This window comes from Cucumis melo, chromosome 8 (assembly GCF_025177605.1).
Source record: "Cucumis melo cultivar AY chromosome 8, USDA_Cmelo_AY_1.0, whole genome shotgun sequence".
In the NCBI taxonomy this organism is placed as follows: domain Eukaryota; kingdom Viridiplantae; phylum Streptophyta; class Magnoliopsida; order Cucurbitales; family Cucurbitaceae; genus Cucumis; species Cucumis melo.
Window position 1 is genome coordinate 9,105,506 of NC_066864.1, and position 24,572 is coordinate 9,130,077.

A 24,572-nucleotide genomic window follows, 5' to 3' on the forward strand; every position below is an offset into this window, starting at 1 on the left:
GGGGAGCTGCGCACAGCCCTGATGACTAATCTTTATTAATATTCACTTGAGTCAATATACATCAATACAGCATATGGTGCTCTGTTCAATTATATGACTTAATAGCATGTGTCTTGACATCAGACTCCAGGCTCCCCATGAATTACTTTTCTTCACGATGTCTGGCTTTAGGCTCTCCCTGAACACATGAATGAATATCTTTCTCGTCTGTTACGTTACTCATCGATTATTTTAGTTTAGATCAACATGTTGATCTTATAGACATAAGATCATAATACCTTTGGAAACCGGTAGCTTCTGCAGACGACCTCTGATGTGAACAATCTTCTTCAACTTATGTTTCTCTATTTTTTTTCGTCACACCCAATCGTCACCGTAACAATCTATTTATATATATATATATATATATATATGTATAAATCTTCTTTTCTTTTGAAGATAAATAACAAGATTCCTAAAATAATGGAAAATCTTTTATCCTTTGAATATCTCATCATTTAATTAATTTATTTATCAAAGATATATCTCATTCATTAACCAAGGATATTTAGTTATAGATATTCCCAAAAATCTTTTAGACAAAATCTTCAACAAACTCCCCCTTTTGTCTAAAAGGAATTTCTTTTCTGGTTCAAGACAAAGCCACAAGCTTCAACACTTAATAAACTGATTCATTCATTTCAAACAAAAACTTTAGAGGACAAAAGATTTAGTCAATTACTTCTGTCACCAAAAACAACAAATCTTCACAAAAAAACAACACATCAGATCATCTTAATAAACCCAACCCAACAATGGCACTCACACTTCCCCTTTGAACCAAAAAAAATATATCAATCAGTAGTTGATTTTCTACGACTAGTAGATGGAGCAAAGGTCTTCAAGTGTCGAATGAGGGCATCAATTTCCAACCGTTGTTCATAAAATAGATTGATGGAGTTAGTTAAAGCATGAGATTCAACAGTCAGAGCATTAACAATGCGGGCAACTAACTCACGATCAACAAAGAAACCTTCAGCAGACTCATCCCAGTCACTAGTGTTGAAAACGCTCGAACCACGAGATGGATGCACATTATGATCAATATCAGGCACATGACTACCTTAAAAGAGTCTGTAGCTAAGGGATAAAGTTTTAGGTCAGGTTCAGGAGTATCAGCTACAGTGAGCACAACTCCATTGAGGTGTACTAACAGATTTGAGAAGAGTCATGGAAAAGCAATGAGAATCTTACCCCCAAATGAACCAACGTGTCGTAACAGCTAATTGTAAATGAATGCACCTGTATTCACCTTATTATCATTCCAGATTCGATATAGAAATGTTCCTAAGGCAGCAGATACACTGGAGGCATGAGAGGAAGGGAACCAATTAGCAATACTAATCTTATGCAAAATGACATATTTCATGCTAAGAGTGACTGCAGGAATTCCATTTTTACAGGCCAAGTGGACAATGTCCCATCAGATAAGACAGAAGCTAGAACATCAGTGGAAGGAGACGATGGAGAACAGTCAACATCAATAACATTCCCTAAAAACCCGTTAATCACAATAGGAGAAATCACAAATTTGAACCCCCGAATATGAACCGTCTGATAATCTAGGCTACTTGGATCATTAAAATCATTAGGCAAATTAACTATAAACTTCCTAATAAGCTGGGGATAAAATGGACCGACATTCGAAATAGTTTTTGTTAAACCAACCCTTCCAATAAGGTCCATAATACTCATACAAGATTGATGTTTGTCAGAAACATTTACCTCATCTGCTATCCCTTGCAGCACCACAAACTTCCAACATTGGACACTCTCTTCATGATGAAAGGATATTCCATCAATGAGGACAAAAGGAATATTTGGAGGAATCTTCTTCCTACCAGTTTTAGTAGTTATATTACACCTCTTTTGTTGAAATTTCCTTTCTGCTAGCTTAGATGCAGTGGGGATATCAGCAGAAGTAGAAGGAACGGCAGGATTTTCATTATCATTTGGAGGAACTTCTTCAATTCAAATATCAGGGTGTTGAGGTTCCACCTCATCCTGTTCTCGTTGATCATTCGATTGACGCACTGGTACAGCAGAAATATCACCAGGAACATCATTGGGAACAGATTCATGAGCATCAACAGTAGCAAATGGAGGTGGCGATGCAGGAGGGGAATGAGCTGACGGCCCCGATTGAACGTCAGATGCTAGGGGAATACTAGGAGTAGCAATAAATACTCCTTCTGTTGACGAACTTTCCTGTGAATGAATAGAATTAGGGGGATCAACAGGAAGTTTATCTGAAACATATGGAATCAAGGTCCTCTTCAACAATCGAGCTAGAGGTACATCATCCGGGTCATTCGAATCCAAATCTTACACAGTAGTCACAAGAACTCGAGGTGCATGTGCGATAGAAGAAGCAGGAACAGAAGACTCACCTACCACAGGTACAGACTCAGACAACACAGATTCATACAACTTACTTGAGGCCTCTTCCTGTGATTTTTCAGATGGTAGTCGATACGACCTTCGTGGTGGAGTACTTTTGAACCTCCGTTCTCTCACCTTCACCTGTCGTACAGGAGGCGACAAAATTGTAACCTCAGGTTCATCTTCAGATGGCTGCGTCATTTAGGAACCCTTGCAAGAATTTACCATAGTGAACAATTATCAAAACAAAATGAACTGTTGTAACAGCAAGGATGAAGGGATGAACAGGTTAATGGCCGTTTAAATAATCACTAGAAAAAAAAACCTATTATATCAGGGGAGACTCTCCATTTGAGTTCTACCTCTAGAGTATCCTTTATCACCCAGATAGATTGTTAAGCGCTCATACCAAGCTCGAGGAGCTTGCTTTAACCCATACAAAGCTTTATTGAGCTTGTAAACATGCTGAGGAAATTCAGAATCAACAAACCCTTTTGGTTAAGCTACAAAGACTTCCTCATTCAAGTAACCATTTAAAAAGGCGCTTTTGACATCCATTTGATATAATTTAAATTTGCAGATATACGATATTCCGAGCAGGAGGTGAATAGTTTCAAGTTTTGTAACAGGTGCGAAAGTTTCATCAAAGTTAATACCTTCTACTTGAGCATAACCTTGAGCCACCAAACGAGCTTTGTTCTTTGTTACATACTCTGATTCATCAATTTTATTTTTAAAAATCTACTTATTTCCTATAACATTCACCCTGTCAGGCTTAGGAACCAAGGTCCACAAATTGTTACGCTTAAATTGAAGTAATTCTTTATTCATGTCGTTTATCCAGTATTCATCCTTGAGAGCACTTTCAACAGATGTGGGTTCTATTGTGTTGAAGTGTAGTTTGTCTAAAAGAATATCTTTTAAATTAAAAGAGAAGATATATTTAAGAGAAGATAACCAATGAATATTTGATTCTCATATATTTATGGAATTCCTCTATTTATCTCCAAGATATAAAATAAGTTCCTCTTCTTTAGGGATCTTATATTTTTAGAAGATACAAGTTGGTTATATATGTTCTCTGAAGAGGATTGAAATGTGCGTGAAAAGATAGAAGAAAAAAAGCTTGGGTGCTGATTACGAAGACTAATCTTCCGATTGGTGATTGAAGCGGCTGCGGCTGAAACGAAAGGTAGTTTATAACTTCCAGAGCAACATGACTACCTAAAGTAGAGTTTTGAGGATGAGTAATATACAGAATGAGACTATGGTTAGTTTGATTAATGACTGAGTCATGCATACATTCAGGGGGAGCCTGACCTTCAGACGCTGTCGACGGGAGTCTTCTTTATTCTAGGAGGAGCCTGGAGTCTGATGTTAATTCACAAGTCATATAGTTATAGTATTTAGATGTATACTTAAGCTATATTGATGTTTTGATATTTATGGTGACTATTAATAAAATTCCTCATCTGAGTTGTGCGCAGCTCCCCAGACGTAGGCATTATTGGTCGAACTGGGTTACCAAAGTCTCATGTGTTATTCTCTTCTACTTTCTCACTAGTTATTATGTATATTATTAGTTGCAGCCGTAACTGAAAGGTCCTTGATTATCTTTTACTGTTTTTCATATTACTGAGATATAACATAAATCAACAATCATTTTTGTGTAATCTACTTTCTCTTTCCTTCTGGTAGTGATTTTAGCTGAAGGATCACCTATTATGGAATTTGGGGGATGATTCTTTTTCACATGTGCAGACGGGACAAGTACAATTTCATCATTCATAACTTCATCAGTTATTATTTTTGAATTTATCTTCGTACTGTCTGGCTGACGATCATCTTTAGGTATTTCCTTAAGAAGGGTAGAAGTAACATCAGGTATAATAGAAGTCTCATCATCCTCAATATTAAATTGGTTGACATTAGATTCAAAATCATTTACCACAACATTGATTGTTTCCATAACTTTTCTTGATTTAATATTAAAGACTTTGTAAGCTCGATTATTCTGAGAGTATCCAAGAAAGATTCCTTGATCAGATTTCACATCCCACTTCCAATGATACTCTCTATCGGCTAGAATGTAACACTACTTCCAAAAATATGAAAATACTTAATATTTGGCTTCATTCCCTTCCATAATTCAAACATAAAATGATACATGTTTTAGCAGTATTTGATTTTTCTTTTAAGAACCGAACCCAAGTAAATCTGGAGTAATCATCCACGACAATCAAAACATACTTCTTTCCACCCACACTTTCAGTTTGCATGACCAATAAGATAAATATGTAGGAGTTCAAGAACTCTAATTGTATAACATTTTAAACTTCTGTGAGAAGTTTTAGTTTGCTTTCCAACTTGAGAGTCACCATAAAAAAATTTGCCATTGATATCTAAAGAAGGAATGCTTACAACAGCCTCGTTTCTAATAACTTTATCGAAGCTTTTCAAGCTAATGTGCCCCAACTTCCTATGCCACAACCAGGTTTGATCAGTTTTAGTTAAGTGACATATGTTTGAGCTATTGGAGCTCCAATGATAACAGTTATCTACTTGTCATCTTCCACTCATAAACACTTTATTATTTTTGTCTGTAACTACACAACCAGTGTTGTCAAAGTTTAAACTGTATCCTTGGTCACATAGTTGACTTATACTAATCAAGTTTGCCTTCAATCCATCCACATATCTAACTTCATTAAGACAGGTATATTACTTCTATCAATATTTCCTTTTGCAATAATTCTTCCTTTGGCTCCATCTCCAAAAGTAACATGATCTGAATCACATTCCTCTATTTCAATAAAGAATGGTCGATTGCCAGTCATATGTCTTGAACATCCACTGTCAAAGTACAAAGCATCAATAATGGTTTAAACTGTTGTAAATGCAACCTTGCACTTCTCAGATGTCTTCACTCTTCAAATCATGTGAGCTCCCCTTATACTTTTGTAACATTTGGCAAACATTAAATTATTCTGATGATTTTCAATTTTTACCTTTTGCTGATATCTCCCGTCTCTTAGTATTTTTGTAGCAAAATGATCGAATATGACCACCTCGACCACAATAATAACAGACTCGTCTGGAAGATTTAGCAGGTCTATTAGTAACCGCAGTTGCACAATTTGGTTTGGTTGTTCCTTTTACTGAAGCTGGAACAAATCTTACTTCAGATGTAAACTTGGCACTCCTCATGGAAGCATCAAACCCCAGACCATATTTACTTGAGTCATTCTGTCCTGAGTTCAGGATTGAGTCTAAGCTGTCAGTTCTTGAATTTTGCATCTTTACAGACTTAATTGTCTGATCAGACTCATTCTGAACCTCTTTCAATTTCACTTTTAGAGATGATATGACTCCCACCAAACGTTCATTTTCTTCCATCAAATCTTGAATTCTTTCTTTTTGAATAGCTCTAGCTTCCGAGTCTTCCTTCCTCAACATTTTGAGTTTTTCAAGCGTTAACTTTTCATTCTCATCATTATCAGAACACTCACTATCATCTTCAAGATTGATTTCTGTAATACACGCTGTGAAGGCATTCATGCCATGATCAACTTCGTCATCAATTGAGTCCTCATCATACAAGGTAGCATAATAATTTTTCTTTTGTCTTTTGAGATATGTGGAACATTCAGCCTGATAATGACCAAACCTCTCACATTCTCTACATCTAAAAGACCTCCCTACATCTTCTTTTTTCTTACCATGATCGCTATTTCTTCTATATGAGAAGTCAATAGCCTTTCTTATAGAGTTCTCACCATCGTGTCTTCCAGTTTTGACAGTTGTTCCAGCAGTATTCATACTTTTGAACTTCCTGGCCATCTTAGAGAATTGTTTCGTTACGAGAGCTATTGACTCATCCTGATTAACTTCATTATCAAACTGAATTACAGCGGTCTCCTGTTCATAAGCAGATTTAAAGGCAATCCCCTTACCTTTCTTACTTTCTCTATTTGACAGTCATTTCAAAAGTAAGTAGCGACCCAAATAGTTCATCAAGTTTTAAAGTTGTTATATCTTAGGCTTCTTCTATAGCAGTGACCTTCATGTCAAACTTCCTTGGTATTAACACTTTGCGAACAATTTTAGACTCAGATATCTTTTCACCAAGCAGTAGCGAATCATTAGCTATCTCCAGAACCCTATCGTTATTTTCAGAGACTGACTCATCTTCAGTCATTTTCAAGGCTTCGAATTTTGAAGTTATCAACTGCAGTCATGATATCTTCACTTTAGAAGTTCCTTCATATGCAACTTCCACTATTTTCCAAGCTTCTTTAGTAGTAGTTTAGGAGTTAATAAGTTTGAACACAAATCCACACCGTTGAAGATTGCATTTATAGCTCTAGCATTTCCAACTGAAGATCGTTCTTCAGCATCTGTACAATCAACTTTCGGTTTTGGCACTGATACTCCATTCATAGTGACCATTAGAGGTTCATAACCAGCAACAAGGGCTCTCATGCTTTTCCATCTAATGTTTTAATGAAGAATATCATACGAGGCTTCTAGTATGAGTATGAAAAAGCAGTGAGATAATCAATTAAACCTTCAGTTAATATTAAAGCTAATAACAGTTGTAATAGCTAGAGGGACAACAGAAGAGAATAACATAAAAAACTTTGGTAACCCAGTTCAGCCAATGTTGCCTACATCTGTGGAGCTGCACATAGCCCTGATGAGTAATTTTATTAAGATTCACTTTAGTCAATATACATCGATACAACATCTGTACTCTGTTCAACTATATGACTATATAACATGTGTCTCGGCTTCAAACTTCAGGATCCCCTTGAATACATGAGTAACTCTCCTCAATGATGTTTGACTTCAAGCTCCCCCTGAATGCATGAGTGAATGTCTTCGACGATATCTTTATATACTTCTAAAGATTACTGTGATCATGCAAACCACTTTCTCATCCTTTTCATTACTCATCAACAATATCAACTTAGATCAACATGCTGATCTTATAGACATAAGATCATACTGCCTTTTCGTTCCTGCAGCTTCTGCAATCAATTCTTCGTTAACCTTCAACCATGAATGATCTTTTTAATATTTTTCCGCTATCGAACCCTATATTCGAAAGTTCAATTTCTTCAAAGATAATTGGAAATATTCCTAAAATAAAGGAGGATCTTTTATCCTTTAATTATCTTATCTTTTAAAAGAATAATCTACCCCTTTTGTCTAAAAGGAATTTCTTTTCTCGTTCAAGATAATGCATCTCAGAGACTTTTCATAAAAGAACAGTCAGCAAACATCCATATTCAACCACATAATTAACACAACAGATCAACATAACCATCATTTCATTTCTCTACCTTGTAGCCAGTATTCAAAACAGCATATGAACTGCACAACTTCAACAGAAACAGCAACATAAATAACTTCAAGATATTGTAAGGTAATATTGCAGTGTTCAGATGGTTTAACTCTCCAGACCATACGACTTCTTTTTCCTTTGTTCCAATTTTTTAAAGTTGATTTATGCTTTAAACTATCATACTCTGTCTTCCACTGCCACCATTTGTTTCTTTGTAGTTTAAAACAAAAAGGTCTGATATGACCTTTTTTACCACAGTAATAACAAGTCCATCTTGTAGTTTTAGCTGGAGGATTAACAACTGTCATTGTAGGAACTGTTTCAGTTTCGTCTTTTACTAAAGCAGAAATAAACTTTGTTTCAGTTGTAGGTTTAATACTTCTCTCTGAAGCATCAAAACCAAGACCATATTTACTTGAACTATTCTGTCTTGAATTTAGTATTTAGTCTAAATTTTCAGTTCCTGAATTTAACATCTTCACAGATTTTATCGTCTAATCGTAGTCTTTCTGAACTTCTATTAATTTCAGCTTTAGAGATGATATGATAGACACTAATCGTTCATTTTCTTCCATAAGGTCTTGAATTCTTTCTTCTTGTATTGCTCTGGCTTCAATATCTTCTTTCCACAGTACTTTGAGTTCCTCAAATGTCAACTCATTATCATAATTTTCTTCAGAACTTTCACTTTCATCATCAGAATCAGTTTTTGTAATGTGTATAGTGAATGCATTCATGCCATTATCTTCTTCATTATCGTCAGTGTCCTCATCTGACAATGTATCACGAAAATTTTTCTGAAAGGCTTTCTTTTGTCTTCTTAAAAACATGGGACATTCAACCTGATAATGGCTAACTCCCTCACATTCTCTACATCTGAAAATTCTTGTTCGCCCTCTTTTTTTCGTCCATAATCACTATTTCTACTGTTTGAATTTTCATTAAACCTTCTCATATTGTTCTCACCATCTTTTCTTTTATAGTTAATCAGATTTTGAGCGTTTGATCCTGTGGTATTCAAGTTTTTGAATTTCTTGACCATATTAGTAAACTGTTTGATTAGGAGGTCTATTGATTCGTTAATGTTTGCTTTAGTGTCACTTACAGCCTCCTCACTTACATGCGTGGATTTAAAAGCAATTCCCTTGCCTTTCTTACTTTCTCTATCAGCAATGGCCATCTCAAATGTAAGCAACGAACCAAATAATTCAACAAGTTTCAGCGTTGTAATATCATGAGCTTCCTCAATGGCAGTAACTTTCATATCAAATTTCCTGGGCAAGGATCGAAGTACTTTCCTCACTTTTTTAGAGTAAGGTATTTTTTCATCGAGCAGCAAAGATTCATTTACGATTTCAAGCACTCTCTTATTGTAATCAGACACTGATTCATCCTCGATCATTCTTAATGCCTCAAACTTAGACGTTATCAACTGTAATCTTGAGATCTTTACTTTCGAAGTACCTTCATACGCTACCTCCAAGGTTTTCCAAGCTTCTTTGGCTGTACTGCAAGAATTTATTAACATGAAAATGTTCAGGTCAACACCATTAAATATCGCGTTAAGTGCTCTAGTATTTCCAATGGAAACTTGCTCTTTAGCATCGGTCCAATCAACTTCAGGTTTTAGAACCGAAACACCATTCATGGTAATCATAGGAGGATCATAACCTGCCCCAAGATCTCTCTAAGCTTTTCCATCTAACATCTTAATAAATAAGATCATCCGAGGTTTCCAATATGAGTAGTTTTTACTATCTAAAACAGGAGGACGAGAAGCTGATGGTCCCTCTCTGATTATCTCCATGGTTTAATAACCGCTCTGATACCAATTGAAAAAACAGTGCGATAATCAATTAAACCTTCAGTTAATACTAAAGCTAATAACAGTTGTAATAGCTAGAGGGACAGTTTGGCCAATGTTGCCTACGTTTGGGGAGCTGCGCACAGCCCTGATGAGTAATTTTATTAAGATTCACTTTAGTCAATATACATCGATATAGCATCTGTACTCTGTTCAACTATATAACTATATAACATGTGTCTCGGCTTCAGACTTTAGGCTCCCCCTGAATGTATGAGTAAATGTCTTCGACGATATCTTTATATACTTCTAAAAATTATTGTGATCATGCAAACCACTGTCTCATCCTTTTCCTTACTCATCAACAATATCAACTTAGATCAACATGTTGATCTTATAGACATAAGATCATACTGCCTTTTCGTTTCTGCAACTTCTGCAATCAATTCTTCGTTAACCTTCAACCATGAATGATCATTTTAATATTTTTCCGCTACCGAACCCTGTATTCGAAAGTCCTATTTATACATATAGGATTTATATGTATAAATCTTATATCTTCAAAGATAATTAGCAATATTCCTAAAATAAAGGAGGATCTTTTATCCTTTAATTATCTTATCTTTTAAAAGAATAATCTCATAATATCTTTTAGATAAAATCATTTTTATCCTTTAATTATCTTATCTTTTAAAAAAATAATCTTATAATATCTTTTAGACAAAATCTTCAACAGAGCAATTTTTTCCATCTAGTACCGGAGGACGAGAAGTTGATGGTCCCTCTCTGATTATCTCCATGATCTAACAACCCACTCTGATTCCAATTGAAAAAAGAGTGAGATAATTAATTCTTCAGTTAATACTAAAGCTAATACCTTTTATAATAACTAGAGGGACAACATAAGAGAATAACACAAGAAACTTTGTTAACCCAGTTCAGCCAATATTGCCTACGTCTGGGGAGCTTCGCACAATCCTGATGAGTAGTCTTTATTAATATTCACTTGAGTCAATATGTAACGCCCCAAAAATTAAGATAATTTTGGAGTTAATTATCTTAATTTTGTTTAATTAGATTAAATTTATTGAGCGTTATTTTGAATCCATTTAATGAGAATTATTTGATTTTGTGGGAATTAAAATTAATTAAATATTTCTTGGATGAATATTTAATTAATTAAATGTTTTGACATGTGGTGTTTGTTGAGTTTTTGATTAAATGGTAAGTTAAGAAAATTGAGTAAAGTTGTGGATTTTTTAGTGTTGTTGAGATTGAATTTAATTAAATAATTTGGATGTTATTTAATTAAATTGTGGGGTGAAAAGTTTGTTGGAGATTTGATAATTATATGTATATGTGGAAATATATATATGTAACGCCACAACATATTGGATTTTTCATTTTATCGTCTTAAGTGTAATTATGGAAATTTCGAATTTATTTGAGGAACTTGATTATTTTTGACTTTGTGATTAATTAAGGTTTAGGGTTATAATTATTTTGATTTGGATAATAATTTTTTTATTTGGAAATAAATTTGGTAAAGTTACTTGTTGAAGATTAAGGTTGGTTGGTTGAGGAGAGATGTGAGGATTTAATTGGGGAAAAGAAAGAAAGAATTATTTTAAAAGGAGAGAAAAGGGGGATTTGGTGAGATTTGGAGGAGGAGAGAGAATGTGGGGTTAATTGGTGTTTAAATGAGGCCTAGGGACCCGTGCATCATAAAAACCCATCATCTTCTTCAAAAGAAAAAGAGGAAAAGGGAAGCTAACCCTAAAATCTTTTGTTTGAAACCCTAGCCGCTGCCGACCACAGCTCCACCGCGCCACCGGATTTTAGCCAACACATACGGGACCTCAGCCGCAATCCCGAGCCAACCACTTGGAGCCCCGCCGGTCCCTCGTCCGCCCCACGCCAACCGTCGTGTCTGGGTCGAAGGTTGCGAAGCCGCGCAGCCCAGCCACTAGTCGCGTCTCCAAGCCGACCCGCATCCCCCAGTCGCGAGCCGAATTCTTCTGCCAGCTGCCGCCACGAAGCCACGCCGTCGCACGCCGAGCGCCATCCGTCGAAGTCGACGAAGCCAAGCCGCGACTGTGCCTCCACACCGACCCGAGAACCCCGTCGATCCGCCCGAATTCGGAAACCCGCGCCGCGCCTCGTTCACACGTAAACTCGACCCCGTCGTGTCTCTGCCCCGCGATTCGAACGACCCGCGTCTTCACCGCCAGCTGAGCCGCATGCACGCAGCACCTGCACCCGAGCCGAGCCATGATTGTGCACGAGCCGAGCCGCGTCACGCCCAAGCCGAGCCGCCAAGCCGATCACTGCTTTTTCAGCCGAGCTGCCAAGCCCTTTTGAGCCACCTAGTTTTCCGGTTCTAGGTAAGAGATTTTTGTTAGGACTCATCGAGCACATTTTGCATGTTATGGACTCGTCGAGCAAACCTCTAGGTAAGAGATTTCTACTACTAGCTCTATGACTAGAACCATGAGACCGCATAGACCTCCAATTATGCATGTTAAGGACTAGACTGTACAACACATGTAAATTAATGAGAGCATGATGTGACTGATGATGTGGTTTTATATGATGGCATGGTAATGTGATGACGTGGCTTGTTATGACTGTATGTTAGATATTGTGATGAGATGTGAGATGATGATTAGACTGATATGATTACATGATGATGTTATGTATATGTATGCTATGGTTAGGGTACCTGTTAGCTTAGCATATTAGAGTCGTACTTGCATGGGTGTCCTACGGGATCACCACCTATTTAGGACTGCGTAGTCCGACGGGACGTCAGTCTAGCATGGATATAGATATGATTCGAGTGATTCGACGGGATCCTTGCAGCTCGATTGTCTTAGTGCTTCCTTCGGGTTCACTATAGACCAATATGTCCTAGGTGCTCCCCCGGGACACCGAAGACTAGATTTTTGTTCCTACGGGAGCGCATGTTGCACGTGTTCGGAAACGTGCCAGAGATTGGGTACCATTTTCAGGACTCTAATAGCAAGTTAATAGGCACCTATTGGGACTAGTAGTGGGTCCCTTACTGAGTATTTTATACTCACTCTCTCCATGTCATGTTTTTCAGGTAGAGGCCGAGGTAGGGGCAAGGGCAAGCTGGCGAGCGACCAGAAGTGACAGTGGCGAGCCATAGGGATTTCTGCTTCCGCTCACACCCCCGTTTTAAACATTTAGTACTTGAGTTTTATTTTTTTCTTTATTTACTATTTCGTTTCTTTAAAATAGATAGGGCCCGAGTAGGATTTTAATATTTTTTTATATTTCGCACATTACCCTGATTTGATTTTTATAAATAAAATTATGAGGTTTTATTCATTTTAACTAAACTTTATGGCTTAATTTATGTTAATTACATTTAGTAATGACTTCGGCTCAGTATAAGGAGTTGGATCGTTACAGTTGGTATCAGAGCCCAGTGTTTTAGGTTCTGTAGACTGACTTACGATGTAAGTCTTTGTTTTGTTTTGGCTTTATTTTACCCTATGGCTATACGGTCCTTCCTCACTCGCCAGGTATGTCTCAAAGTCTTGCTAATGTTAAGATTATAACCTTGCCTGAATAGAATAAACATAGAAATTTGAGTGTTATGCTCTTGTGGTGAAAGTTTTTACTGGTGAAATTTAAGGAGAATGCCGCCACGTAGAGGTGCACGCCAAGGAGGTGGTAGGGGAGGCAGAGGAGCCGGTCGTGGCCAGCCCGAGGAGCAACCTACTGTGTCGGTGGTCGACCCTAATGCATCGGTCACCCAGGAGGATCTCGCCGTAATGGAGCAGCGCTATCAGGACATGTTGCAAGCCGCTCTAGCGCCTTTCTTCGCTGCCCAGCAGAACCAGGCCACCCTTGTTCAGGCCGAGACTGTCATTCCTCCATCCCCGATGGAAGCTCAGCCCGCGCTAGTTCAACTGTCGGTTGAGGCCAAACACTTGAGAGACTTTAGAAAGTATAATCCTAAGACTTTTGACGGATCCATGGACAACCCCACAAAGGTCCAAATGTGGTTGACGTGCATAGAGACTATCTTTCGGTACATGAAGTGCCCAGAAGACCAAAAGGTGCAGTGTGCGGTTTTCTTCTTGGAGGATAGAGGCACCGCCGGTGGGAGACTGCTGAGAGGATGCTGGGAGGCGACGTCAGCAAAATAAGCTGGGAGAAGTTCAAGGAGAACTTCTATGCCAAGTTCTTCTCTGCCAACGTGAAGCACGCCAAGCTGCAAAAGTTCCTAAACTTGGAGCAAGGCGACATGACCGTGGAGCAGTACGACGCCGAGTTCGACATGCTATCCCGTTTCGCTCCCAATGTGGTAAGGGATGAGGCTGCCAGGACTGAGAAATTCGTTAGAGGTCTCAGACTAGACCTCTAGGGCATCGTCCGAGCCCTCCGGCCAGCTACTCATGCTGATGCACTACGTATAGCCTTAGATTTGAGCCTGCATGAGAGAGCTGATTCGTCCAAGGCCGTCGACAGAGGGTCAGCCCTGGGACAGAAGAGGAAGTTTGAGTCGCAGCCTGACGTGATACTACATCAAACTCTGAGGTAAGGAGGTGTCTTTCAAAGGCACCGACGGGAGCTTGCAATAGCGGGAGAACTCTGAGAGAGCTACCCATCTGTACTACCTGTGGGAGAGTCCATGGAGGTCGTTGCTTGGCCAAGAGTGAAGTTTGCTTCAGGTGCAGACAACCAAGGCACACCACTGACGCGTGTCCTCGAAAACCCTTTGAGACGACACCGCAACAGCCTTCTGCTTCCCAGCAGGGAAGAGTTTTTGCCACTACCCGTCAGGAGGCCGAGCGAGCTGGTACAGGGTGACAGGTACGCTCCCAATCTTGGGGCATTATGCTTTTGTACTGTTTGACTCTGGGTCATCCCACTCGTTCATATCCTCTGTGTTCGTTCAGCATGTAGGTTTAGAGGTAGAACCATTGGGTAGTATTTTGTTTGTTTCTACTCCTTCTGGGGAGGTCCTGTTGTCTAAAGAAAAAATAAAGGCATGTCGGGTAGAGATAGCGAATCATATGTTAGACGTGACCTACTAGTGTTAGACATGCAGGATTTTGATGTGATTTTAGGCATGGATTGGCTGTCGGCTAACCATGCAAGCATAGACTGTTTTGGTAAGGAAGTCGTCTTCAACCCTCCCTCTGGGCCTAATTTCAAATTTAGGGGGGCGGGCATTGTATGTATACCCAAGGTCATCTCAGCCATGAAGGTGAGTAAACTGCTCAGCCAGGGTACTTAGGGCATCTTGGCAAGCGTAGTGGATACCAGAGAACAGGAAGTTTCCCTGTCCTCCGAACCAGTGGTAAGGGAGTACCCTGATGTTTTCTCCGACGAGCTTCCACGACTTCCCCCTCCCAGGGAGATAGACTTCGCCATCGAGTTAGAGCCGGGCACTACTCCTATCTCGAGGGCCCCTTACAGAATGGCTCCAACCGAGCTAAAGGAGCTGAAGGTACAGCTGCAGGAGTTGCTGGACAAGAGTTTCATCCAACCCAGTGTGTCACCTTGGGGAGTCCCAGTGTTGTTTGTGAAGAAGAAGGATGGGTCGATGCGCCTTTGCATTGACTACAGAGAGCTGAACAAGGTGACAGTCAAGAACCTCTACCCCTTGCCCAAGATTGATGACTTGTTCGATCAGTTTCAGGGAGCCACTGTCTTTTCTAAAATCGACCTGCGATCAGGCTATCACCAGTTGAGGATCAGGGACAGTGATATCCCTAAGACGGTCTTCCGTTCTATATACGGACATTACGAGTTCATTGTGATGTCTTTTGGGTTGACTAATGCTCCTGCGGTATTCATGGACTTGATGAACAGGGTGTTTAAGGACTTCCTAGACTCGTTCGTCATAGTTTTCATTGACGACATTTTGATCTACTCCAAAACGGAGGCTGAGCATGAGGAGCACTTGCACCAAGTTTTAGAGACTCTTCGAGCCAATAGGCTGTATGCCAAGTTCTCCAAGTGCGAGTTCTGGCTGAAGAAGGTATCTTTCCTTGGACATGTGGTGTCCAGTGAGGGAGTTTCTGTTGATCCAGCAAAGATCGAAGCGGTTACGATTTGGCCTCGACCGTCTACAGTTAGCGAGATTCGTAGTTTCCTGGGCTTGGCAGGTTACTATAGGAGGTTCGTGGAAGACTTCTCACGTATAGCCAGCCCCTTGACCCAGTTGACCAGGAAGGGAACCCCTTTTGTTTGGAGCCCAGCTTGCGAGAATAGCTTCCAGGAGCTTAAGCAGAAGCTAGTGACTGCACTAGTCCTGACAGTGCCCGATGGGTCGGGAAGTTTTGTGATCTATAGTGATGCCTCGAAAAAGGGACTAGGTTGTGTTCTGATGCAGCAAAGTAAGGTAGTTGCTTATGCCTCCTGTCAGTTGAAGAATCATGAGCAGAACTACCCTACCCACGATTTAGAGTTGGCAGCAGTGGTCTTTGCACAGAAGATATGGAGGCACTACCTGTATGGTGAGAAGATACAAATTTTCACTGACTATAAGAGCCTAAAGTACTTCTTCACCCAGAAGGAGCTGAACATGAGGCAGAGGAGGTGGCTTGAGTTAGTGAAAGACTATGACTGTGAGATTCTGTACCACCCAGGTAAGGCAAATGTAGTGGCTGACGCACTGAGTAGGAAGGTTGCACATTCAGCAGCACTGATCACCAAGCAAGCCCCCTTACTCAGAGATTTTGAGATAACCGAGATTACAGTTTCAGTAGGAGAGGTTACCTCACAGTTGGCTCAGTTGTCAGTGCAGCCGACCTTGAGGCAGAGGATTATCGTTGCTCAGCTAAATGATCCTTATTTAGTCGAGAAGCATTGTTTGGTAGAGACAGGGCAATGTGAGGATTTCTCCATATCCTCTGACGATGGCCTTACGTTTGACGAATGCTTGTGTGTGCCGAAAGATAGTGAAATCAAGACATAGCTTTTGACTGAGGCTCACAGTTCTCCATTTACCATGCATCCTGGAAGTACGAAGATGTACCAGGACTTAAAGAGTGTCTATTGGTGGAGGAATATGAAGAGAGAAGTGGCAGATTTTGTCAGTAGGTGTTTGGTGTGCCAGCAGGTGAAGGCACCTAGACAGCGACCAGTCGGGTTGTTGCAACCCTTGAGTGTGCCGGGATGGAAATGGGAGAGTGTGTTGATAGACTTCATTACAGGACTGCGCAGGACTCTAAAGGGCTATACAGTGATTTGGGTTGTTGTCGACAGACTCACGAAGTCAGCCCACTTTGTTCCAGGGAAATCCACTTACACTGCCAGTAAGTGGGGACAGTTATATATGACGGAGATAGTGAGACTGCATGGAGTACCTGTATCCATCATTTCGGACAGAGATGCTCGTTTCACATCGAAGTTCTGGAAAGGACTTCAACTTGCATTAGGCACGAGGTTAGACTTCAGCACAGCTTTTCATCCGCAGACCGATGGTCAAACAGAGAGGCTGAACCAGATTTTGGAGGACATGCTGAGAGCCTGTGTGCTAGAGTTTTCAGGGAGTTGGGACTCCCATTTGCATTTGATGGAGTTCACCTATAATAACAGCTACCAGGCTACTATCGCCATGGCACCATTTGAGGCTCTGTATGGTAAGTGTTGTAGATCTCCTATCTGCTGGGGTGAGGTCAGTGAGCAGAGGATGCTAGGCCCCGAGTTAGTTCAGACCACCAATGCAGCCATACAGAAGATCCAAGCTCGTATGCTGACAGCACAAAGCAGACAGAAGAGTTATGCTGATGTACGACGTAAGGATCTCGAGTTTGAGGTGGGAGACATGGTCTTTCTGAAGGTAGCATCTATGAAGGGTGTTCTGAGGTTCGAGAAGAAGGGGAAGCTAAGTCTATGCTTCGTAGGGCTGTTTGAGATACTGGAGCGGATTGGCCCTGTAGCTTACCGCTTGGCGTTGCCCCCATCTCTTTCTCCAGTGCATGATGTATTCCATGTCTCCATGCTGAGGAAGTATGTCCCAGATCCGACGCATGTAGTGGACTTCGAGCCACTGCAAATTAGTGAGAACTTGAGCTACGAGGAGCAGCCTGTTGAGATCATGGCAAGGGAAGTCAAGAAGCTCCGTAGTCGAGAAATTTCACTGGTCAAAGTTTTTTGGCGAAACCATGGAGTTGAAGAGGTCACGTGGGAGAGAGAAGAGGACATGAGAGCCCAGTACCCCGAGCTGTTCAAGAATTAGAACTTTAAAGGACGAAAGTTTTCTAAGGAGGGAAGGTTGTAACGCTCCAACAGATTGGATTTTTCATTTTATCGTCTTAAGTGTAATTATGGAAATTTCGAATTTATTTGAGGAACTTGATTATTTTTGACTTTCTGATTAATTGAGGTTTAAAGTTATAATTATTTTGATTTGGATAATAATTGTTTTATTTGGAAATAAATTTGGTAAAGTTACTTGTTGAAGATTAAGGTTGGTTGGTTGAGGAGAGAGACGTGAGGATTTAATTGGGGAAAAGAAAGAAAAAATTATTTTAAAAGGAGAGAAAAGAGGGATTTGGTGAGATTTGGAGAAGTAGAGAGAAGGTGGGGTTAATTGGTGTTTAAATGAGGCCTAGGGACCCGTGCACCATAAAAACCCATCATCTTCTTCAAAAGAAAAAGAGGAAAAGGGAAGCTAACCCTAAAATCTTTTGTTTGAAACCCTAGCCGCCGTCAACCACAACTCCACCGCGCCGCCGGATTTCAGCCAACACGTACGAGACCTCAGCCGCAATCCCGAGCCGACCACGTGGAGCCCCGCCAGTCCCTCGTCCGCCCCGCTCAATCGTCGCGTTTGGGTCGAAGGTTGCGAAGCCGCGCAGCCCAGCCACTAGCCGCGTTTTCAAGCCGACCCGCATCCCTCAATCGCGAGCCGAATTCTTCCGCCAGCTGCCGCCACGAAGCCACGTCGTCGCACGTCGAGCGCCATCCGTCGAAGCCGACAAAGCCAAGCGGCGACTGTGCCTCCGCACCGACTCGAGAACCCCGTCGATCTTTCCGAATCCGGAAACCCATGCCATGCCTCGTTCACGCATAAACTCGACCCGGTCGTGTCTCCGCCCCGCGACCCGAGCGACCCGCATCTTCACCGCCAGCCGAGCCGCACGCATGCAGCACCTGCGCCCGAGCCGAGCCGAGTCGAGTCGCGTCTGCGCCCAAGTTGAGCAGCCAAGTCGATCCTTGTGTGCCCAAGCCGAGCCACCTAGTCGATCCCTGCTTTTCGAGTCGAGCCGCCAAGCCCTTTTGAGCCACCCAGTTTTTCGGTCCTTTCCCCTCGTATCATTGGTAAGTTTTTGGTAAGTTGGTTGGGTTTGAGGCATACCCAACGAAGAGTAATTTTGGTTTTAAATAATTTAATTTGGATTAAATTATCTTTCTGAAGGGGCCGGTTGGACCAATTGGAGTTAGAGCGTGGGATTTCTCGACTTAAAGGAAATTATTGCAACCTTGATCTTGGTTAAGTTGCTTCGAACGACTCTTGGACTTTGTTTCCATGAAGGTTAGATTATTAATTATGGTTTCTAACCATTTAGGGCCTCGCTGCTTGGAAAGCACATTTTTTTTCTTGCTGTTAGGACTCGTCGAGCAAATCTCCAGGTAAGAGATTTCTACTACTAGCTTTATGACTAGAACCATGAGACCACATACACCTCTAGTTATGCATGTTAAGGACTAGACTGTACAACACATGTAAATTAATGAGAGCATGATGTGACTGATGATGTGGTTTTATATGATGGCATGGTAATGTGATGACGTGGCTTGTTATAACTGTATGTTGGATATTATGATGAGATATGAGATGATGATTAGACTGATATGATTACATTATGATGTTATGTATATGTATGCTATGGTTAGGGTATCTGTTAGCTTAGCCTATTAGAGTCGTACCTGCATGGGTGTCCTTCGGGATCACCACCTATTTAGGACTGCGTAGTCCGACGGGACGCCAATCTAGCATGGATATAGATATGATTTGAGTGATTCGACGGGATCCTCGCAGCCCGATTGTCTTAGTGCTTCCTCTGGGTTCACTACAGACCAGTATGTCCTAGGTGCTCTTCCGAGACATCGAAGACCAGATTTTCGTTCCTACGGGAGCGCATGTTGTACGTGTTTGGGAACGTACCAGAGATTGGGTACCATTTTCAGGACTCTAATAGGAAGTCAACAGGCACCTAGTGGGACTAGTAATGGGTCCCTTACTAAGTATTTTATACTCACTCTCTCCATGTCATGTTTTTCAGGTAGAGGCCGAGGTAGGGGCAAGGGCAAGTTGGCAAGCGACCAGAAGTGACCGTGGCAAGCCATAGGGATTTCTGCTTCTGCTCACACCCCCGTTTTAAACATTTAGTACTTGAGTTTTATTTTCTTCTTTATTTACTATTTCGTTTCTTTAAAATAGATAGGGCCCGAGTAAGATTTTAATATTTTTTTTTATATTTCGCACATTACCCTGATTTGATTTTTATAAATAAAATTCTGAGGTTTTATTCATTTTAACTAAACTTTATGGCTTAAATTATGCTAATTACATTTAGTAATGACTTCGGCTCAGTATAAGGAGTTTGGTCGTTACAATATATAACTATTATGTTAAAGGAAAAGATAATTATATTTGTTGAAATATAATTATTTAAGGAAAAGATAGTTGTATTTTGGAGAAAGGATATTTATTAAAGGAGAAAAAGTAAATTAATTATATTTTGGGAAAATATAATTATTTGTAAAAGGATAATTATTTTGGAGAAAAATAAATAATAATTAATTATTGTAGAAGATAATTAATTATTTTGGAGAAAGATAAATAATAATTAATTATTGTGGAAGATAATTAATTATTCTGCAGAAAGATAAATATTAATTCTGGAGTGGAGTTGTTATGGTTGGATAAGATAATTCATGTTGGAATTTATAAGTGATTTATTGGAAAAGATTTGATTGATTAAATTAATTGAGGATTTAAGTTAATTTGAGATTTTGGAGGGAAAAGTTAGTTTTGGTGGAATTGGATTTAATTGAGTATATATATGTGGATATATATATATATATATATATATATATATATATATTTAATTAATAATTTGGAAAAGTGAAGTTAATTATATTATGGAATATAATTATGTTTGTTTGGAAAAGAAGGTAATCCATGAGGAGATAGATGGTTGATTTGATTGGACGAAAAAGATATATATTTATAATGGTTTAAATAAATATATATGTTTATTGTAGATTTTGGTGAGAAAAATAATAATAATAAAGAAGTATTATTATTATTATTAATGGTTATAAATGTCTAAGATTTTGTGCATTTAAGGCATTTATTTAGGAAAGATAATGGGAATAAAGATATATATATATATATATATATATATATATATATATATATATATATCCTAAAAGGAAAAGGAAAAGGGAATAATAATAATAAATATTATTGTTGTTATTATTTGGATCTATAAATAGCATTAGAATGTTTAAGTTAGAAAGTAAAGGAAAAAGAAAAAGGTTCTTTATCTTCTTCTCTAAGATAACCCTCTGTTGTCGCCGCCTCATCAGTTGAACTTAAGATTGGTCTCTTTGGAAGCTTAAGGATTTAAAGTGATGAATTTTTCCATCAAGGATAAGAGGATTTTTCAACCTCCATCTGAGTAACCCTGGTAAGCTAAGAAATTAAATTAATATTTTATTAATTTAATTTTGGATCTATTAGAGGTTTCTTTAAAGGTTCAATTGGCTAATTTTTTTGAAGATTTAAATCTTGGATTTTTTCCAATCAAGGTTGAATTGGTTTCAACCCCTTTTGTTTGAGAAGTTAATTAATTTGGGAGAATTTTTTGATGTTAGTCAATTGCTAATTTCATTAATTAAGATACTGAGTTTTCCTTTTATGATTAGGATCAAGTTAATTGGAGAATTTTTACTGTCAGCTAAGAAGTACTTTGTTTGGCTAAAATCTCAAGGTAAGAGATTCTCCTACTTGACCTTCAAACTGAATTTAAGAGACCGCATGTAATTATGATTATGCATTGATGATAGCTAAAATGCATAATTCATTATATTGATTGATGATGATGACTGATGTTATGTTATGACCGGTAGTATGTTGTTGATGACTGTTGATGATTGATGATGATGACTGATGTTATGTTATGCTACATGCTATGGATAGGGCGTTCTGTTAAATTTGTCTATTAGAGTCGTACCTGCATGGGTGTCCTTCGGGATCACCAACTTTTTAGGACTGCGTAGTCCGACGGGACTGCCAGTCTGGCATTGACATAGATATGATTCGAGTGATTCGACGGGATCGCTCGCAGCCCGATTGTCTTAGTGTTTCCTCCGGGTACACTACAGACCAGTTTGTCCTAGGTGTTCCTTTGGGATCACCGAAGACCAGTTATGTTCCTCCGGGATCACATGTTGCACGTGTTCGGGAACGTGCCAGTTCTTGGGTACCACTTTTCAAGACTCTAATGGAAAGTTAACAGATACCTAGCGGGACTAGTAGTAGGTCTCTTACTGAGTATATGTTTATACTCACTCTTTCTTTGTTTAATATTTCAGGCGAAGGTAAGGGTAGAGGAAAGCTGACAAGTGACAAAGAAGGATCCGTGACATGCCATATGGGGACTCAGTCTTGCTTCCGCTTTTATGTTTCAGTGTTTCAGCATTATGTTTTTAATGAAAATTTAGTCTTCCCTCGTTTCAAAAAATGTCTCTTGTTATTGTTTCTTTTTAGTAATGACCTCAGCTTAGTATAAAGAGTTAGGTCGTTACATAATATACATCAATACAGCATACGGTGCTCTTTTCAATTATATGACTTAATAGCATGTGTCTTGACATCAGACTCCAGGCTCCCCCTGAATTACTTTACTTCACGATGTCTAGCTTCAGGCTCTCCCTGAACACATGAATGAATATCTTCGACGACCTCTTTAAATCCCTATAAAGATCTCATTGATCACACATACCACTATCTCGTCTGTTACGTCACTCATCGATTATTTCAGCTTAGATCAACATGTTGATCTTATAGACATAGATCATAATACCTTTGGAAACCAGTAGCTTCTGCAGACGACCTCCGATGTGAACAATCTTTTTCAACTTATGTTTCTCTATTTTTTTTTTGTCACACCCAATCGTCATTGTAACAACCTATTTATACATATATATTATATGTATAAATCTTCTTTTCTTTTGAAGATAAATAACAAGATTCCTAAAATAATGGAAAATCTTTTATCCTTTGAATATCTCATCCTTTAATTAATTCATTTATCAAAGATATATCTCATTCATTAATCAATGATATTTAGTTAAAGATATTCCCAAAAAAATTTAGACAAAATCTTCAACAATTTGTATAAAGAGTCAAAATTGTTACATTGGGTTCTTATGGGATAGGTTGATGTTGGAGTGAGTTTGTTGGGTTGTTATGGAATGATAGGTTGTTCGTCATGGAGTTAAGTTTTATTATTGTTAGTCAAAAAGTTTTGGTTTTTGGCATCCATTTTAGTTTATTTGAAGTTTAAGCAATGTATTTTTCTTTTTTATGTATTTGTTTCAAACAAACTCTGTAAGACTCTTTTATTTTTTATGTAATATGTTCTAATTTTGTAATTAAGCTTTGGTATTTTACTGTAGTTATTAATTTTGTAAACTTTTTGTTTGAAAAATTTATTGAATTTAAATCGAATCAAAACTCAAAAAGGTATCACATGTTAAAAAAATAAAGATTAAATGGAAAAACAACAAAAAATACAACAACTCTCGATGCATAAAGGCGTCGGGAGTTATTAATCACGTCTGATGCGTCTAGACAACGTCGTGATAGATGGATCTCTTGACGCTTTCAAAGTGACGTCAAAAATTAGGACACTTTCAACGACGTCCTTAAGCGCGTCAGAAGTTCTTGACTCCTTGCGTGCTTCATTCCTGCATCAAGAGTTCTTAAATCCTAACGCACTTCATTTTCACATCAAGAAATCTTCTCCCGATGCATTTCTCCCAACCCGTTGCTCGATGGGCCTTTATGCATTGGAAGATCATTTTTCGACGCATTTTGATATATGTCACAATGATTTGTTGCATCGGGAGAGCCCTTATTTCTTGTAGTGCCTTCATCCGAACCCAACTTCGTTGTATCCACTCCCCAAGTTTCTATAAATCATCTCTTGAATATTTGCATCCCTGTTCCTATCCGGCTCGACAACACCAATTTGGGTATCAAATATCAGCTATCTTTCGTCCTTATGCTCTGATGGGGCACTAAGATAACACCTTGTTAACCCCTCCACTCTTCCTTAACTCCTTGCCCCAACCTTCCTTGTCCATACCTGCAAAAACCAAGCCGACTACCACCCAGTCACTAACTTGTAAAAAGCAGTTTTGGTTTCCTTCTTTTCGAATACAGATATCAAGTGTTGATCACTCTAGTCAATGCTACCTTGTCCTCATCAACTTTCTCCCACATGAAGAGTCCAATAACTATTGAAATGGTCACTAATAATTTAGAAATATGTCTCTATATTCTTAAAATTGCATTTGGAAACAATTTTTATATTCATCTTTTTCTAAACCGACATTGTTTACCAATCTTTTTAAAACAAAATTTATTTCACATTCCTTTCCACACATTTTTTTAAAACAAAAAATTCTTTTCCCCCTTCTTCCTTTTTTCTCCCTTTCCCCCTAAACCCCAAAACTTATTTTATAATAATAAATAAATAAAAGTTAAACCAAACCCACTCTATACCCACACCCTACCTCTCTTCTCTTTTCTTCCAATCACACACCCTTCTCCCACAACCCCTCACTTCCATTTTTCCTCTCCAGCCCTATTGAAGAAATTGGCACTAAAGAAAGAGACACTCATTTGGAAGAAAGAAAGTTTTATTAAGAAAATTTACAAATGATACACTTTTGGAGAGAACACTCACTCACTTTCACTCAGAGTTTCTT

General features: G+C 39.0%; 1 protein-coding gene across 1 annotated transcript; it reads right to left on the bottom strand.

Moving 5' to 3' along the window:
- Positions 1 to 1,404: 1,404 nt before the first annotated feature.
- On the bottom strand, positions 1,405 to 2,622 carry LOC127150565 (uncharacterized). The gene is made up of 3 exons (XM_051088435.1): positions 2,430 to 2,622; positions 2,094 to 2,363; positions 1,405 to 2,003 (listed from the first exon to the last, which is right to left on the bottom strand). Exons 1-3 carry the CDS (start codon positions 2,620 to 2,622, stop codon positions 1,405 to 1,407), a joined length of 1,062 nt encoding a protein of 353 aa, XP_050944392.1.
- Positions 2,623 to 24,572: the final 21,950 nt, after the last annotated feature.